The 20196-nt window shown below is 40.7% G+C and overlaps 1 protein-coding gene across 2 annotated transcripts in view; it reads right to left on the bottom strand.

The window, feature by feature from the left end:
* The window catches only part of rarga (retinoic acid receptor gamma a), a 57828-nt gene that overhangs the window by 4754 nt on the left and 32878 nt on the right, over positions 1 to 20196 (bottom strand). The window contains exons 1-4 of one of the 2 annotated variants that reach the window (XM_051879618.1): positions 19046 to 19549; positions 5301 to 5449; positions 3291 to 3432; positions 543 to 706 (exon numbers count right to left, since the gene is read on the bottom strand). In XM_051879618.1, coding sequence (XP_051735578.1) covers positions 543 to 706; positions 3291 to 3432; positions 5301 to 5449; positions 19046 to 19190 — 600 coding nt within the window. In that variant the 5' untranslated portion in view covers positions 19191 to 19549. Of the gene's footprint in view, positions 1 to 542; positions 707 to 3290; positions 3433 to 5300; positions 5450 to 19045; positions 19550 to 20196 lie in introns of those variants that run through there. The other variant, XM_051879616.1, reaches the window with a different exon arrangement.

Genomic DNA, 20196 nt, shown 5'->3' with positions numbered 1-20196 from the left:
AAATATATGTCACAATAAGGAAGAAAAGACTATCTTAACTTCCATTTCATGCGAACTTAAATCAAAAATGAATCATATACTCTTCCTCATGTCATTCCAAACCCATATGATTCTTTATTCCATGGAACACGAGGAGGAATTTTGCAGAATGTACAAAAAAAGTGAATTTCCATCTGTTCCTCACACTTTAGAACTTTAGAATACTTGGAATTCAGCACATGAGTTATATGGACTACTTTTATGATAGTTTTATGGTTCTTGTTTGTCATTTTTGGAGCTTGATGGCCCCAGTGCTCATTCACTTTCAATATATAGAAAAGACCAGGAAATCCTTCAGAAAGAATATCACAGAAAAAGTTTGGAACAACATAAGGTTGAGTAAATGACAATATTTATCTTTTGGGTGCACTGTTCCTTTAAATTATGTTTTCAATAATGGAACATGTTTATCACGCTACATCTGACATGGTCAGTTTACACCGCTATAAATAAATTCCACATTCCAGTGCTGACAGATTCGCTCATTTTCAGAAAACACTCACTGTGGTGTATTTTCCCAGCTGGCAGAGTGAAGGGAAGGTCTCTTGATGTGCTTTGCTCACTTTGTTGACCAGCTCCTCCAGTTCCCCACTCAGCTCGTAGCTCTCTGGCGGAACGACCTCATCCTTCACGTCCTTCTTCTTCTTATTTCGATCATTGCGCACAGCTGAAAGTCACAAAAAGAGGCCGCTTAATACTTCTACAGTGAGTCAGGTTCACTCACAAACTGCCAAACTATGATCTTAGTTCTTGGATGTGCAACCTAGTTAAACTTTACAAAGTGATATGCCAGAAAAACATCAGATGATTTCAGGTTTAATTCCTCAGAATGTCTTACCAGGCAAAATGCAACAAATTGCTTAATATACAATTATAAGGAGCAGGAATTTTGTTTTTGGGGTTTTTTTGGTTTTGCTAACCAGCTACTCAGCAAAACTAAGTGACCAAATGACAACATGACTTCTTGTCATGACTCAAATGAAAACATGTCCAAGTCACATTTCACCCCAAAAATAAAATAAAAGCATAATAATTTTTTATTCTATATTCTATTATGCCTCTCATTTCTGATTTTTATGACTATTTTAAATCATATATTTAAATCATCATAAATTAACTAAAACAAATCCCACCATGACATACAATCTTGTTTTCTGGGCTTAATTTCTAGCAGAGGCAGTCAGGGTCTGATTTTTTTTTATCTGTTGGTACTTCATAGAATCCATGATGCCACGTATCTGAACAAGATGTCCAAGACCTCTGGCAAAAAAAATCATCCCACAATATTAACGAGCCAGCATTATATTTACCCGTGGGCATGGGGGACTTTTTATTCCTTTGTGCAATTAAACCCATCTTGTAGGTTTGCTGCCAAAAAGCATTTTTTTTTAGTTTCATCTGTTTGAAGTTCCAGTAGTGTCTGACAACTGAATATGCTGGAGTTTGTTTTTGGATGAGAGCAGAGGATTTTTCTTGAAACCCTCCCAAACAAAATTTGCTGTTTGATTTTTTATTTATTTATTTATTTTTTTTGTGAGGCTTTCTGACCCTGGGACTTAACTAATTTCTGCAGTTCTCCAGCTGTGATACTTGGCCATGCCATGCCATGCATTAAGACAATATAGACAAGTCCCTTCAAGGCAGATTCATAACGTTTCCTGTTGATTCGAACTTCTTAATTATTGCCCTGATGGTGAAAATGGAAATTTTCAATGATTTCGCTATTTTCTTACAGTCATTTCTATTTTGTGAAGCTCAGCAATCTTTTGTTTCAGAACTATATTCTGTGGTTTTACTCATTGTGATGGATGGTTAAGGGAATTTGGCCTTTGTGTTTCCTCATTTATATCCCTGTGAAACAGGAAGTCAAAAACCATGAAATTATCCATGGCTGAATAATTTCATGTTCCTAGTCACCTTGATGTGCAAAAAAAATCGTAAATATGAATGGGAATATACTTCAGAGATAATTTACTCAAGAATTTCTAGGGGTACCAATAATTGTGGCCATTGTGTATTATAGAAAAATATTTATTTCATAATGTGATTTCCCCCCACTTTAATTTTTTTTTACTTTAATGGAAGGTTCGATTTTTGTGACATTTTTGAATGAAAGATCAAAAGGATAAACAATGCAGATTTATTTTCACATATTTACCAAGGTTACCAATAATTCTGATCACGACTATCAATAAAATAAACATATAAAATACATAATTGCAATGGAAAATGTGCTTTATTGTCATAAAAATGCCACTAAAAATAAGATTATATATTTACCAAAAATATAATTTCATTGTATACATTTTTAAAAAAAAATATAATTTCATTTTTTCTATTGATTTTGAGGTGATGTTCTGAAAAGGGGTTGTAAAATTCATCTTGTCGATCGTCACCTATTAGTACAAACTCAGTTTAACTTCGCAATTATCATTTGTTGTGTTATCGCATCCGAATCCTAAACGTAATCACTAATACATGGAAACTGACCTCAGATCGGACATTGTGGGTGTTTTGGTGAGTTTGACCCAAGGGAGAGCAGCCCTGCCAACCCTAAACCCCCTCCCCTCTTTCTCTCACCCCCTCCCCCCTCCCATTCTTTCCTTCCTCTCAGGATATCCAGTAATAGCAAAAGCACAATGTGATCCCGGCCCCTACACACATCCCATACATATAAACACACACATACATGTCCCAGTGGACACATAGAGGGCCAATGTGCCACTCTCCCCGTGACATCATCGCCGTGACCCTGGCAAATGAACAAACACATGCCCCAGACTCGCTCTTTCAACCTCTGGCTATTGTCTTTGTTACAACACAAATCTGTTAGTGCCAAGTAATAAAGTGACTAGAGGAAAGGCTACCAAAGAAATCACACCTACCATTGATGGATTGATGTGGGTGAAACTGCAGACACGAAACCCATTTGTGAAGTGAACATTCATATTGAGCTCTAACCTCTATGCTAACCAGCTGTATTTGTTTGTGTTTGAACTTTTATTTGTCTTCAAGTGTCTCGACTGGCAGTTTACAGTCGTCTACAGTGTGTTTATGCCGGTGTTCCCGGTCTCAAGTCTCACGACTCTAAATTTGTCTGTGTGTCTCTGGGTTGTATGTCTGTTTCACAGCTTCTAGCCTATATCAGCGTGTTCCCGTCTGTCTCCTTTCCCATCTCTATATTTGTGTTTGTGTGGGTCTTGGCCGAAGACCAATAAGCTCACGTGCCTGGCAGAGGCCTGAACCCTCACCTTCCTTGGACATGCCAACCTCGAAGCACTTTTGCAGCCGACAGTACTGGCAACGGTTGCGTGTGACCTTGTTTATCTGGCAGTTCTTGTCACGGTGGCAGGTGTACACCATGTTCTTCTGAATACTGCGACGGAAGAAACCCTACAACAGACATCCAAGAGAGAGAGAGAGTTAGTGGGTCAGCTGAAGAGTAGGTCAACCACCTTCCCCCTCCTATCTTATACAAGCTGTCAGTATTTTGTTCAAAGTTGCTGATCCAGAACTTTTTGTTATATAAATGGTCAAAAAATCTGACAAGTCATGTTTAAAGTGATAAAATGGCCCTTATACTTGTGACCACAAATTAAAGGGTTAGTTAAAATTATCCCATGATTTACTCACCCTCAAGCCATCCTAGGTGTATATGACTATCTTCTTTCAGACGAACACAACCGGAGTTATTTTAAAAAATATCCTGGCTCTTCCAAGTTTTATAATTGTAGTGAATGGGGCTCGAGATTTTGAAGCCCAAAAAAGCACATGCATCCATCATAAAAGTAATCCATATGGCTCCAGGGGGTTAGTAAAGGCCTTCTGAGGTGAAGCAATGGGTTTTTATAAGAAATATCCATATTTAAAACTTTATAAACTATAACAACTGGCTTTCGGCAACGGCTGTACGCGAGTCTAGTTCCGGCAGAAGAGTGACCTCTGACCTGACGTATGATGTACTGACGAACGCGGAAGCACAGAGGAGAGTGCAAAACAAAACACCGGTCACGATTTAGAAGTCTAAAACGAGAATTTTTAAAGAGAAATGTCAGAGGATCTCGATATAAGAGAAGCGGAGCTTCAGTTTGTTGCCCAGCCTTAGTTGTTTGAACCACTAGAGGTGTCTACTCTCACCTAAGCTTAAGCTACTCCTACGTCATACCGGGTCAGAGGTCACTCTTCTGTCGGAAGTAGACTTGTGTACAGCCGTTACCAGAAGCCAGTGATTATAGTTTATAAAGTTTTAAATATGGATATTTTTTCTTACAAAAACCCATTGGCTCGCCTCAGACAGCATTATTTAACCCCCTGGAGTCGTATGGATTACTTTTATGATGGATGGATGCACTTTTTTGGGCTTCAAAATCTTGAGCCCCATTCACTACCATTATAAAGCTTGGAAAAGCCAGGATATTTTTTTAATATAACTCCAATTGTGTTCATCTGAAAGAAGATCATATACACCTAGGATGGCTTGAGGGTGAGTAAATCATGGGATCATTTTAATTTTTTTGGGTGAACTATCTCTTTAACTGAATAAATATAATATTGATATTATGCCAAATTGTATCATTACTTGCTGCAAACAGATTACAATTGGGTTAATGAAACTAACTAGGCCTAATGTGTTATTACTTCCGTTAAATTGTTTTTGTATGTAAATATGCGCTAGGCAGGTTTTCTTTTAAGTGTTTTTGTTTTTTAAGATATCACGTCAAGTCAAAAGTTTTTCAACTTTTAACAAAAATAGGTCTTGAGAAACTTTTTTGAAAACATTATTTTATTACATTTATAAGAAATAAGCAGCTTGAAGCCTCTACCTTGCTGTATTTTACCAAAGTGGTAATTGGTACAACACATATTGTATCATTTAAACATAGTAAAATTACTCTATTGCATTTCCTCTCATTGCTTTAATGTACTGTTCACATTACATCACACTACTCACATTAACTCACATTACTGTTCACATTATGCTGATATTGCACAACTGTATCCTTTTCACGTGACATTTTGTATGTTTTCATAAACATTTTTGCTCCTTGCACTACAAGTTCCTCAATCAGTCTTAGTTTCTTTCTTTTGACAAGACCGAAAATACTTTTTGGTATTCAAGTATTTTTAATGTGTGAAAGCTAAACCTCCATGCTTCTCTGTATTTTTCACACTTTTGCCAAACATCAAGACAAAGTGTCTAACAGACTCATGAAAAACATAAGATTCGCCAGGCCACGGGTGATGGGAGTTCTGCTGTTTACCTTGCAACCCTCGCAAGAACTGACACCATAGTGGTACCCAGAAGACTTGTCCTGGCAGACGAAGCAGGGCTTGTAAACACGAGGCGGAGGTGGTGGAGAAGGGGAGCTGGGCACCATCTCCTCCGAACTGGTGCTCTGGGTCTCCACCGCTAAAGAAAGATCAACAGGAGAGAAAAGAAAACATCAGACGCTTCACCTAATCACATCACTTCACACTATTTACACAACACAGGAGGATTTAATGAGAGGGAGATATTAAACGCCACATGGAGAGAAGAAAAGATTCTCCCATGAACCTTTTAAACCGTATCCGATTTCAAAGACCCATGTGTGCTTTGAAAACCATCATGATTCCTTGCTAAACCTTTTTCATGATGCCCCCGAGCAGAAACACACAAGACGCTACCCATCGCTGCTTTTTAAATCTGTTATTGTATAAGCATCTGCCAACTAGGTAAAAGTCAAGTCTAGTTAACATGTCTGTAGATTTCATCTCCCTCAAGCTCCACCCCCCAACCCACCCCGTCCTTAGGGGGTCAGGATTTTAGGGGATTAGGCTGCGGTGATTGACACTGGAAAGAAAAGAAAACACAAACAGTTTAACACTAGCAGACAGATAAGCGGAGCCGATAAGACAGGTAGCTCATCTCTGTCACATAGCCTGGGGGCAAAACTCCACCCTGCGCTTGGGGTCTTGCATGCTGGACGGCCGACTGACAAGGGACGAGTGTCTCATGTCTTACTAATTTTGACATCAAACCGTACTGAAAGTCATGACTTTGAGATATCACACCAGATCAAACCCTAAAAGACATTTTTTACAACAAGAACAAACTTGAACGGAAATGAGCTTTACAGCAGAATCTGAATTTGTCTCATATTTGATGCAGTTTGCATCGTTGATTCTGTTATTTTCCTATTTATTACTGTGAAGCTGCTTTTTTTTTAACAATCTGTATTGTATAAATAAAAGGTGCCGACTTTTTTTTTTCACATTTTCACATGCCAAAGCGTTTCTTTTAGTCATCTTTTACCCTTGGTCAGTCAAAATTCAAACCCCCAGCCCTCACCCTTGCCATCTTTTGACACACAAACCCTATATTTCTCTTGTTTCCTGGCCCTAAATTCCTCAGTGCAGTCCTGCTAGGTTTTAATAGAGGCCCCTGCTCGTAAGCTAGGCCTATAAAGGTGGTCTCATGGCTGGACTGGAGGCCCCAGCCCGGCTGGCGGGGTCTTTATTAAGACTCAGACACCTCGGGCAGCCATTCACACCACCAGCTGTAGCCTGAGCTAGTAAAAAAAAGGCCCAATCATAAAAATAAAATAAAAAAACAGGGAGGCTCTAAACTCCTAACTTTTATTGCACCACCTTCTTCAGCTACCTTCAATGGAAAGCCTAAACTTAACCTACAACCCCTCCCTCTCCGTCCCACCACAGGGTTCAGCAAAAACCACCAGCTTGGCTTTTTACAAGAGTTTGGAGACTTCAAAAGAAGAAAAGGGGGCATAAAAAGAGGAATTTGATAGAAAACAGAAAAAGGGACGGGGGTGGAGGGGGTGAACGAGGAGAGGCGAATAGTCCCATTTAAGGTCGAGCTCACATACAGTAGGGCCTTCTGTTCATGGCCATGGTTACAAACAAATCACTTATTCTTCAAGTGAGAACGAGAAATACACAAGCTTTCTGAGTATATGATGTATAAAAAAAGCTAATTGCATTTGAACAAGCAATGTGCATGACATTTGTTTCCCAACTATTGTGCAATGTCAAGTTAGTTATGTTTTAACGCTCTACTTTGAAGTACACTAAAGGAATGTTATCAGAATAAGATCTAGTTTAGTTATTTAACCATTTTTGGGAACACCAACCAGTGCATTAATATCAAAATAAGTAAAGAACTATAACGCAAAAAGGCTATCAAAACACAATAGGTCAAATTAAAGTTAGAATTTCTGTATAAACCACAAACATGTATACTATCACAACACATACGTGTTTTGAATACTAAGTATATGCTTTGAAGTAAATGATGCACAGCAGGATCAATGCTCTCGCCTGAACCTAGCGTGAACTCATTTGTTTATATAGCAATACAGGCAATATGCTGGTAATGACAAGCGCCTGAAAAGAACCGCAAACTACATGTGGCGTGAAGAAACGGCTACTGATTGACACCGTCTGAGTAGCTGAGAGTAAAAAGAATGGGAGGGGGACAAAAAATCCATCAGGATCTCTCAACAACCCGAGACGGTTCCTGCCGTAAAAACCCCGGTCGCTTTCCCTCCCTCTAACACCTCTTCCCAAATATCAGTCAACACTTCTCCTGGGGTGCACAATGGGATGGGTTCTTGTGTCAGCCCGGAGGCACTCTCTGCGTCCCCTCCGCTAAGCTATCCTCTGTTTGGGAAACAAAGCGCTCTGAAATGAGAGGCCTCCTTATCAGCTCTCCAGCCAGGGACTTGATTTGCATCACAATGCGAAGGCAGAGGGCGGATGGCTGCTGATGGAGGGACAGGTAGAAGCCGACTGCAGTTATCAGTAGACGCTGTTCATTTCCTGCCTGGTATTGTGTTTCTGTCCTGAACTGGTCTCTCTGTATCCTCTGTACACAAGTATTCCAGGTGGACCGTCCTATGCTAATCCCAGTGTCAACCTAGACAAAGTGCCCCTGTGGTAGGAAAATGGCCATATCTACAAGCAGAAACACACACAATATACGCCACACCAGGGCAAAGTAAATACACAAATGTAAAAACAGGATATGAACACACACATGATGCTCCTATGCTGGGAAAATATGTGCACATACACAAAATGGGAGTGTCAAAAACATTTAAATATTTATATGAATAAACATTTATTTGTATTATTCAATTTATACATGTATTGAATATTTTTTAAAATACATTTAAAATATTTAGTAAATAATAATAAGTAAATATTATAATTTAAATAATCAAATAAATTTTAACTCTTAAATGATTAAAATAAAATAGAAATATTAAGAAAAATATTATCAATAACCTCTATATTTAGGCACACTGAAAAAAAATCTGAAATTGCAAAGAAACAGCAAATAACACTGAATTAAACGTGAAATTTTGAAGTAGAAAAACGTACAACTTCAAACTTCGGAAAATCATTTTTTTACAGGGTAAGATCTAGCGGGTGCGGGTCAATACCCACAATGCCGTGCACATGCATACATACTATAAACATTTCATTGTTGCCGAAAAAAGTAGTCTAGGTTCAAATCCATTTCCTGAAAAACTAACTTTGGTAACAATAAACAAGTAGTGCAAACAAATCAGGCCACATGAGTAACAGGAAGTGAGCTGTGACCTTGAATTTCTTTATTCTGGTTCAGCCTAAAGTCTAAGAATCACAAGTATACAAGTCTAAAAGCACAAAATAACAAGTGTCAGCTTCATGTGTTTTAAGTATTGCAACATTACTTTTAGCTGAGCAGCATATGACGCATTGGCTGCGGAACAACTATTCTTTCACAATAGAAGAGCAGATTTTGTGTACGTGACTGTGGGTGTGATTGAATCTTCAGTGGAGCACTGTTCCCAAATCTAGTCTTGGCATGTGAGCGTGTGTGTGTTCAGTTCTGCATGGGCGCTCGTCCAGCGAGTGTCTCTAAAGACTCCCATTTGATTTGCAAATATAGTTCTCTGCGTCTCAATTCCTCTTAAGTATTTCAGCGTGTTGGGCGTGTATTTGCGTGTCGCTCGCTTTGCATTTCTCAGAACATAATCCTGCTTCCCTCCACTGAAAGCTCCATGATTTCGCTTCGCCTCAAATTACAACCCCATACCGCTGTTGGGTGGACAGACTGCTTTGTTGTGCATGTAGCCAGTGTGGCAGACGGGCCACAGATTGGCCAGGTTTTTTGGAGCGGTGTGATTGATAGACTGACTGGCAGGGCCCCCTCTCTCCGAGCGGTGCCTGATGGGCAAGGACACACAGCCATCCTGGCTGCCAACTTCCTGATGAGGGGAACCGACCATGGCTCTTTCTCTGGTTCTGTGTCTCATTGCCCACGGCTTCCTGCCATCACCCAGATCCTCCTCACATGCTGTTGTCATCGTACCACCTTATACTACACAACCCCATTTCCTTCCTCTGCACCGCATCACTGTTTCTTTCCGCTGGATGTATTCTCACTGATTGCAGGCTTTATCTTACCGCAAGCTGTTTTTCGACATTTCTAAATTCACATATTGCAGGGAGAGTAAAAATGTTGATGTACTGTGAGAAACAGCCGAACTGAACTAATTCCAGATCCTATTTTGCCATTTAATTGGCAAACTTGCTTTAAAAAAGTCAATTTTTTACTTAAAAAAAAAACAACTAATGCTAATGGGGGTGGGGGGATATGTTTTCGAACCCAAAAAAAAAACTCAGTAATTGACAAAATTTAAAAAAAATTAAAATGAAACCCCCCCATTAATTTCAAGTAAAAAAAAAAAGACAAGAAAATAAATAAAAGAACTTTTTTATTTCCAAATACTATTACTCCATTTGCATAGCAAAAAAAAAATAATAATTTAGAGGTTTACCTACCTAGTAAAATTACTTATGGAAGCCAATTTTAAAAATTACATCTCTGCAACACAGATGTGGTACAAAAGAAGTGTTAGTTATGGAGCTGAGAGGTGTGTGTGCTTTCATTAAAGGTGCTGAGCAGTAGCAGTTGCTGTCAACAGCTGTCTGTGAGCTCATTACCTGATCTCCCCCTCCTCTCCTCCCCTTTTTCTACTCTTTTCCCTCTATCCTTCCCTCTCATGTGCTCCATCCCAGGCCTGTAAAAAAGGAGGAGTCCTTCCTGTTGCACTAAGGCCCTTTCTGAAAGGAAGCCCTGTGATAAAACTGGGCTGCCATCCAAGAGATGGCTCAGAGGGAAATACAGAAAAAGAGAGACAGAACGACTTACATACACCCCAGACTGAACAAGACTGAAGGAATTTACACTCTCATGTCATAACCAGCACACAGGCATGAATACATACATGAAGACATACGCATGAGGTTTTCATTCTCAGTCATGCAGTCAGCCAGGAATAGGTCTTCTGTAGGTCAGCACCATCACACAAGTTGAGCAAAAGGGCAGCAGGTATGAGCAGCCTTGGTTCACTCAAAAATGAACAGTCTGTCATCATTTTGGCCCTGTTTACCCCTGGTATTAAGATGCGTTTTGGTCAATTGGAAGTGACAAGTGACGGCACTAAATACAGGTGTAAACGGGGTTTAAAACGTTTTGAGCTTGTCCACTTTTGACAACTTCCAGAGGAAGTTCCTCATCTCATTGTGATCCAATCAACCTTCTTAATACCAGGTGTAAACAGGGCCTTACTCACCATCACATCATTCCAAATGGGCATGACTGGAATAACAAAAGAAGATATTTTTCAGAAAATGTCTCGTTTTTTTTGTCAGTCAATGGGGACATTGACTTTCAGTGTATGGATTGTGTTCTGTAGAATAAAAAAGTGAATGATTTTTGGGTGAACTATACCTTTAAACTTAAAATACCCTCAATGTGCATTCAATTCTGACTTCCTACATTGCAACATCTCATAGACCCCATTTAAGACATGACTGGATGAAGGTGAGCCAGCATTTGGCCTGAATGACCCCTGAATGAGTGGTGCTAGCACATCAATGGACTCAGAGAATCAATCGCCCGCACTTGAGTCCTTCCTGGATTACAGGCAATCAGACACCCTTTCAACTACGGCTTACACAGATAGTGGTCTCTCCATTACCAAAGACGTCTTTTTTTCTGGTCTGGTAACCAGAAGTTTGCTGGTTTAAGCCTCTCAAACTCCATCGATCTTCCATTTGGATCCATCATGCCCTTGAGCAAGTCATTTAACCTTGGGTTGCTCCAGGGGCTTGCCTCTATAATAAATGTAATTTGCAATATGTAAGCTGCTCTAGATAAAAGCGTCCACTAAAAGACTATTTAATTAAAAATAAAGATTTCAATTAGAATCAAAAAGGTTTTTATAGCCCAAAGCCATAGGGAATCCTCCATAAAGACCTTTTTAAATCCCTAGTTCTTTAGAAAGCCATCTATTCAGTGGTTTTTTTCAAAGAAACTAGAACCTTCTAGAACTTTTTTAATCTCTAAAGAACCATGCAGCCAAAATAGTGCTGCAAAACAACAAATTGACTAGTTCTAAACACAGCCCATTTAGTAAACCATTTAAGGGACTTTTGTCCTACTCCTCTAGTAGGACTCCATCCAAACAGACAGCGAGGGGTAATCAGTGCACAAAGACCGGGAATGAAGGCCTGATTCAGTGAAGACAGATTTCTGGTACAGACATCCAAATTTGCAACTCCACTGAACCTCCAGCACCCCTACCAGGCTTCATCTGTGCTGTCAACCCCTGAGTGAGAGTGTCTCCTCTAATTCCTCTCCACTCCAATGGCTGGATGCATCCTCCATGGACACAGCCATTGATCAAGCCAACAGGCAGCGAGACAGCCTCATCTAACCATTATCTTTGATCTTCTAGTCCTTGCAGACTTCCTCTCACCATCTGTCTCTGCTCACCTGCTTTAAGACAGGCAACTTAGCTTGAGTCACAGCCTGAAGTGTCTCTCGGCTCAGGACTGGGGCAGAGGAGCTCCTTGTTTGGCCCTTATTGCTTCCTTCCCCAAACAATAGAAACCACAAAAGAAGAAGAAGCAGCCAAACTATGAAGAAGAAGCAGCCAAACTATGAAGACTGACACCTTAATCCTGCAAAATAAAGTGTTGGAGTAAACTGCAGATGTTTTGGACTTGCTTGGGTCTCATCAAATTGTCCTGATCCCTAATTAGCAAGTAACTTGTATAGTACTTGCTTGAGCTCAGTGCTAAACTTTGCTTTGCATAAGGAGTACCCAACAGAGTTGTGGCTTCCTGCTGTCTACATGATTTGTGGTTGATGCTCATAGTAGCTGAGTGTTTTTTGTGTATAAATACTGTCTCTTTCACTATCAGTCCAACAGCCTGGCACACTTCTGTTCTTTCTAAGGGCGAGCCTGTGAGAAACTTCTGCTTTGACTATAGGGGAAATTACAATATGATGTGTTCTTACGTGAGTGGAATTTTTCACTTTAGTGTGGCAGCACGCCTTCAGTGACTGCCCAAGATGTTAGGGCGTGGACGGGCACACTTCGTGGAAACTGGCAATTGCTTCAGAGCAACACTGCGTGCGGTTTGATGTCCTTTCGAAACCCCGGAGAGCAACAGACTGATCTCACCCGTAACAGTGAAGGAAGTCACCTTCAGAGACAAATCCAACCCCATCTTTGACTAAACCACAATGTGCTTTTTATTTAGAGCCAACACAGCTTTTCTAAATGGAGCGTATACCAGCCAAGCCATAGACATCATCCACCAGACAGACGGTGTCGTCCCTGCTCATACTAAACACTGCGCTGAGTCTTCAGACAGCAGATGATCGTTTAAAAAGATGGATGTGTGGGGGTAAAGTACAGATGGTCTGCCCTAACAAGCATCCTTGAGCTCTTGTATCCATTTATCTTTTACGGCTGATTTAGGATGGCCTCTCACCTCACCTCTGCATGTACATGTGTAAAAAAAAAAATATATATATATATATATATATTTAGTTTACCAAATGACTTGTCAGCTAGTGAGTCTTTATTAAGACGTATAGTGTGGCTGATTTTGCATCATGTCCACTACATCTCTTATGGGGTGCTCACATAGGATGCAGTCTTGTGTTCAAAAACAGCTAGGGGTTTTAAAACCTGTTCTTACTGTTTAAAAATGTATGCAGTGTCTTAAAAAGTGGCCAAAGAAGTCATTCTAACAGAAATAGTCTTAAAACTTATATTCAAAGGCAATGAATTGGTTATTCAAGTGGTGCTTTGATGGCAGTAGAGATGGTGCTTTGAAGGGGATGAATTTAAAAGGGTAACTTCTCTCAGAGAGTTTTACCGCACTGACACTTACAGCATGCTAAACCACAGCACGTTAAAATCTCAGAGGTGTCTTGATTCCCCTTGAAAGCATTGCAGCTAAAAACACCAAAGCAAAAAGAAAAAGTCTAGTCGGTTGGTGAATGACTAGCTGACCATCTTTGCCCATCTCTATGCCCGTCACACAACAGGATGTTTTTCGTGAAAAGAGCTACAAGAGTATATAAAAGCACTGATAACAATCAGTCTGAAAGTATTGTTTTCGCTTTGTAGGCTTGACAACAATGTGCAGATTTTCCAAGTATCAAAAAGCATTGAGATAACGTTAAACAATGAATAAGACACAATAGCAGAATCAATGTCTCCAGAGAAGCATCACCTCATCAACAGTGCAGCTAGACCCTCAACCTGATTCTCATTTTAGATAAAACCAATGATTGACTGACGGGGGAGATTCTACAGCCCAACTGCAGAGAAACAGTGGGGGGTTTGAGCTATATTTTCGGCTCACATTTTCACATAACAGTGAGCCCTAGTAACGACGGAGCCAAGCCGTCAGTCAACAACACACTGGTAACAGAACTTCTCTCCTCACACTGAGCTCACACATGGTTTCAGACTGACAAAGATCCTGCCAACGCCTCGCCCCCAGAGAGAAACTGCCAACCAGACACTGGAGCACTCAGTAAACATCCACTAAATCATCAGACAAAAGGGAGGTGATGGCCAAACTATGACAGCCATTGAGCCTCACCCTGAGTTTTCAATCCTATGATGCCTGGCCTTGTTTGTGTCTCTCAGAGACCCATGAAAGTGAAGAGGAAAGATTAGCTAATTAGCAATGCTTCCTGAATAGAACGTAGGTCAAATTTGGACTGTGCAATGGAGTGGCTTGACCGTCAAGGCGGTCCTGAAATCTACAACAAGATGTTGAACTCACCCTAATTGTTTGAACCTAATAGAGCATGTTTTGGTCTGTCTCAACATTTCACATAAGGTCTAAAATTCACCCATCCCTCAAGCAGCGCAAAACAGTCATTGTTGCTGTTCTACGAGAGGCGGATCTCTCTTATTTACAGTTCCTTGACCCTGCCGGGATATTATAAACTGCCCTTACAGCAGTAAATGGATTCCAGCGGCACACTGTGGAATCTCAGCGGCCGCGTCAGGCCTCCTCTCTTGGGTTTGCCTTCAACTCCCTCTTAGACAGGGTTCAACGGCCATCAACACACAGCTACTGCGCCACCTTTAAATCATCAAAACACACCGAAACACCTTATGCATAATTCATAGATGCAGACATACAAGATATAAGCACAAAATGACAGCACAGACACTGTGGGTCTTATGAGATTCGACATTTGAAAACTCAGCATTGAGGAGTGCATTGGATATGTAATTGTGAATGCTCATTTCCACTATTTCTACATTTAGATCACCTTTGTTGTCATCTAACACTCACTTAGTTAATCTTTAAAAACACTAATCATTTAATAACACTGTAATATTTGGCAAAAATATCCTTTTTATACTGTACATTATAAAGCTGTGATGCCTAGATTTTCATTTAAAAAGGAACTGATTTTAGCTTTATATATTTATCAGTTATCAGCCATAACATGGAAATAAATATCTGTCAGAATTTTAATATCAGCCATTTATCAGTTATTGACCTTAACATGATAATATATCAGCCATTTATCAGCTATTGACCTTAACATGAAAATATATGAGCCATTTATCAGTTATCGGCCATAACATGAAAATAATTAGCAGTCAGAATTTTTATATCAGCCATTTATCAGTTATTGGCCATAAAATGAATGTAATTATAGGCTTATCGGTCAGAATTTTAATATCAGTGCATCCTTAATTTGTACATTTAAGCCACACTAAATATTCATGTATAGGATTGTGTAAGCGTGAATATTACTGGGTAGTTTATAAGGACATCACACAGAAAAACACCACCGAGGGCTAAAACACATCAGAAGTGTTATTCCTTAGTCCAAAAGCTAAAAGGGACACTTGCTCATGGGCTAAAACGTCCTTGCAATAAAGTGCAAGATTGAATAACACAAGTAAAAGCGTTATTCATGGCTTGTTGAGTACTAAGAGTATCTCTCTATTGTTGGACTGGGATGCAATCATTGTGAAACCCTCACGGCCAACCACTTTTTCCTATTTCCTCCAACACACATGTCGGAGACACACACTCACAAGCATCGAATCAATCAAGGATCATTTTTTATTCTCCAGCCTCGTCAGGCGCTCTAATCTTTTAATTGAATCTTTTTGTAATTATAACGAAATAATTGAGCTCTTCCATTAATACAAAAAATGAGAGAGGGCTGCATGTGACAGCGGACACAGGAAGCACTCATTTCCCTGTCTTTCACGCACAGCTCTGTTTCAGAGAGCTTATCAGACTCTGATGTGGACAGCACACTTTACAGAAAACAATGGTGTATGTGTATGAGCCCGAGTGATCAGGACAGGAAAACAATCCCGAATTCTAGTCCTCACTTTAAAGCAGCAACAGCCCAACATCTAATCCCAATAGTGTAGTAAATTAAACTTCCCAAAAGTCTAGCAAAATGGTGAAATTTTAGTGTTGCACATCATAAGCAACCTCTTAGCAAATAAAAAAGGGAAATTAAGAGCAGTTCAGAGAAACGTTATGTTATCTTTCTTAGGTATAGATTACTAAATCACCTGCTCACTTCCTTTTTTTAACATATGGCTCAATGCGTTCAAGGTTTGCTCAATAAAAAAATCTCTTTCAGCTGTCTTTCATTTCAGGGATGGAACAACAGTGGCTCACATAGTCACGAGAGCCGACATAGGCCCGTGCAAAGCCTCTCCATAACCTCTGACATTGAATTTAAAAAAAAAAACTGCAAAGGTCTTGAACTGCTGCACATAAAAACAGGAAAGACTGGCCACACTGACAGTGGCTTGCGATTATCTTGCTCTTCACCTCTAACAGGCAGCAGGGGTTTTGTGAAGGGTGCAGGGCAATGCAAGTGAAGACCCTTCATTGTCAGCATGGCTTACTGTGTGCTTCAAGTTTCCGGGAAGCCATTACCAACCAAAAGACTGGCACATTTCAATCACTCTGTGGTGAAAATAAAAGCAAAACATCTAAATGCAATCCACAAATGTACAATGAGCATATCAAACACATAAGATTATCCATGTATGTTAAAAGTTTGGGGTCTGTAAGATTTTTTAATGTTTTTGAAAACATCTGAAGTCTCTTAGGCTTCATTTATTTGATCAAAAATACAGTAAAACAGACTGAAATATTATTACAATTTAATATAACTTTTCTATTTTGACACATTTTAAAATGTAATTAATTCCCGTGTTGGAAAAGCAGAATTTCTCAAGAACTCCAGTCTTCAGTGTCACATGATCCTATGTTGATTTGGTGCTCAAGAAATATTTCTTATTATTATTAATGTTGAAAAGAGCTGCTTAATATATTTGTGGAAACTGAGATTTTTTCAGGATTATTTGATGAATAAAGTTCAAAAGGTCATAATTTATTTGAAATAGAAATCTGTTGTAACAACAATAGTATTTACTGTCACTTTTGATCGATTTAAAGGGATAGTTCACCTAAAAATGTAATTTCTGTCATCATTTACTCACCCTCAAGTTGTTCCAAACCTGTACGAATTTCTGTCTTCTGCTGAACACAAAAGAAGATATTTGGAAGAATGTCAGTAACCAAACAGATCTCGCCCCCCATTTACTACCATAGTAGGAAAAATAAATACTATGGTAGTCAATGGGGGGGCGAGATCTGTTTGGTTACTGACATTCTTCCAAAATATCTTCCTTTGTGTTCAGCAGAACAAAGAAATTTATACAGGTTTGGAACTACTTGAGGGTGAGTAAATGATGACAGAAATTTCATTTTTGGGTGAACTATCCCTTTAATGCATCCTTGCTGAATAAAAGTATTTATTAAAAAAAAAAAAAAAAAAAAACATTATTGAATGGTATTATAGGGTCACAGGACCAGCCCAATCCAGAATAATTATAGAGCTTACGAAGACATCACAAAGAAACAGACAACACTTGCTTGTGGGCTAAAATTCAACAAAATGTAAAAACAAACATTTTCAAAACAGTAGCAGTTGCAGAAAAGCCATTTTTTATGAGAAGGAAACATTCTTCCAAGAGATTACTAGGTAAAAAGTGCTCAAATCTCCCAGATGTAAGTCATGGTGCTCATGTGGCCAACACAGGTTCGAGTCTTGGCCTGCAATGTCTCCCTACCCCCTTTTGCTGCTCACTAATCAAATAAAGACACAAAAAAGCTGAAACTTTAAGAGACAGTGAGACAAACTTAAGTCTTAGAGAAGTTTACTCAAAATGCTTTGCAGCTGGCCTGAAACACTGGACTAAAACATTGATTAATCTGCTCTAAGAGGACAATGAAGAGCAAATACAGAGTGAATCCTGTGGTCGGATAGGCCGGTCTTGTTTACAGAGGTTACTGGGCACGGTGGCTTGTAACAGTACACTGCTCCCGCTCTTCCCTGAGGGCAGCAGGATCTGTCCGATCGCCTCTCGATCTCCACTATTTCCTAGAACCAGGAAGGAACAGAACTCGAGAAGCAGCAGCAGCACAATCGGAGGGCTCGTTTTCCATCGTGGGCCCTGAGTGTGTGCTTGTGTAGCGTTGGTGAGACATGACTGATTAAATAAACAGATTTCATCTTGTTATCATCAGGGCTCTGGCCAAGGAGAAGAGGCATTATGGACCTCCCTCCCTCCCCTCCCCTCCGGGTCGAGCTCAGACAGGGCATCTGTCTTCATTAAAGAGAACCCAGTGTGGCTGACAGCCACTGAAACGTTGGTGTCTTTCACGATTAATGAAGACAGATGAGTCGCCCTCAGAGGCCGAGAAGGAGGAACAAAAAGCAGAAGCTTCAACAAATACAAATGGAAAACAGCGAGAGCGGCTGCATTTTGGGAAAAGGGTAACAGAGATGTTTACCAATCTGGACGTTTGAGTTTTTTTCCTCAGTGTCGCATTGTATTGCAGTATTGCTTGTTTTCCCTTTCTCTCAGTCTGGTTCCCTATTATTATGGACCCCAGTTTTGCTAAAGCACGACTGTTTTTAGAGCCAAAGGCTGTCTAAAGTCTGGAACGGAGGTAGGAAAAATAAAATGATTGAAACAGAGACAGAGAGAGAAAAACGAAAAGCCGTCCAGGTCTTCAAACTTTCCACTCAATATATTTAAGCCAATTCTTTACTATTTATTTCATGCCGTTTGCAATTAAGCTTCCTGTCACAGTCTAATCACCCAATCCGTTCTCCAATTCCCAATCTGAGAGTTTCATCAGTGACACATACTTGAGTAATGTCCTTTTCGTTTTTTCACTTTTACGCTTGTTTGATGCTGTTGTGTGGGCTGAGCCGTGGTCAGGCATGCTGGGATACCAGAGCTGTCAGGCACAATTGTGAAGTGAAGAAGACAAATGCAATCTGCATGACTGAAATTATAGCACAGTGTCAGGTTCCCCCCCACCCACTTCTCTCTCTCTCTCAAACACTCTCTCTTTCATCTCTCCCTCTCGCATTACTTCCTTTCTGTTTAACTTTTCATCAACTGACAAGGTCAAAAATCAGGTTACCCACACTGTTGGTGAAACCAGACTCTGTTCGTGACAATCATGGAAAACGATCGACTCAAACAGCATCTCAAACGCAGCTCGAGTGGTTCGTTTGGCAGTGAGATCGGAGGCCCCGTTTAGATGAATAAGAAAAGGCACTTACAGCGTACACTAGCCGTCCCCGTCCAAGCAAAAGGGTCCAGTCCGGCGTAGAAAGGACTCGCCTTCCGAAGCATGCATGCACCCCGGTTGGTGACATCGTAGAGTTGGCGGGGACCCATGCCCAGTGCCTCCATACAGTCGAACATGCTGCGTCCCTGTCGCCCACCCGCCTCCGATAGCCTCGCGTCACCAAAAAAAACAATAACAACACCCGCAGCTACGACAGAGCTAAATCCCCCGCTGGAATTCCTCTACTCAGGATATACGTGCTGCCTGATCCCGCTGCTTTTGCTCTTGTAAGCGTTTCCTCTCTCTCTCTCACGCTGCTTGTTTCTCTTTCCCTCTCCGGCTGATCTGCGGTGCTGGTTGCTCGGGGTGAGCTGCTCCTAGCGTGTTGTAACAGACCTAAATAACAGCCCCACATAGCACTCGCGGCTCTCAGACACACTGGAGCGAACCAACTGCCTCAGTCCTGCGCACACAGAGGGGGGTGGAGAGAGAGAGAGAGAGGGTGATCGAGAAGGGGGGGAGAGGGTTGTGAGAGAGAGAGAGAGAGAGAGAGGGCCACAGGGAGGGGCCATTTGTGTGTTTGCATTGCCAGCTCTGATCTGGTTAGAGGACAAACTTTTATTTGATTCTCGCTGGCCTCTTTTTGTCTCTTTTGTGATTCATATTTCAGCACGCACTGCACACAAACAGGCTCTCTTGCTTTGCGCACCTCCCCCTTTTTTCCCTTGCAGTACATATGAGACCCCCCCACCCCCCGAACCCATCCCTCAGCCCCGTCTCTAATCATAACCACATTAAAGTCCAGAGCGAGCGAGAGAGAGTGAGAGAGAGAGCGAGCATTGTGCAAGCAGCAGATGCCAGGGCAAAATTCTCGCCTTTGTCTCCACAAAAACAGAGTAAATGACTGATGGCCGCTGCTGTCTCTACCTCATTAAGTATGTGGCGAATATTCAAAGCCCCCTCTGGCCCTCATAGAGGCTTTTAAAAGAAGAACTTTATTCAGTTTGTGGGGAGAATCCATGCACTAGAGGACGCCAAGCAGGAGACCAACAGGAAGATGAACTTGGGAAGGAATGTCAGGGCTTGTCTTCGTACTTGCAAGGAAGACGTGATGAATTTGAGTCTCTTCCCATGGACTGCAGT

The sequence above is a fragment of the Ctenopharyngodon idella genome, chromosome 22 (assembly GCF_019924925.1).
Source record: "Ctenopharyngodon idella isolate HZGC_01 chromosome 22, HZGC01, whole genome shotgun sequence".
Classification (NCBI taxonomy): Eukaryota; Metazoa; Chordata; class Actinopteri; order Cypriniformes; family Xenocyprididae; genus Ctenopharyngodon; species Ctenopharyngodon idella.
The sequence above is the reverse complement of the archived record's forward strand: the minus strand, read 5'-3'. Positions and strand labels throughout refer to the sequence as shown.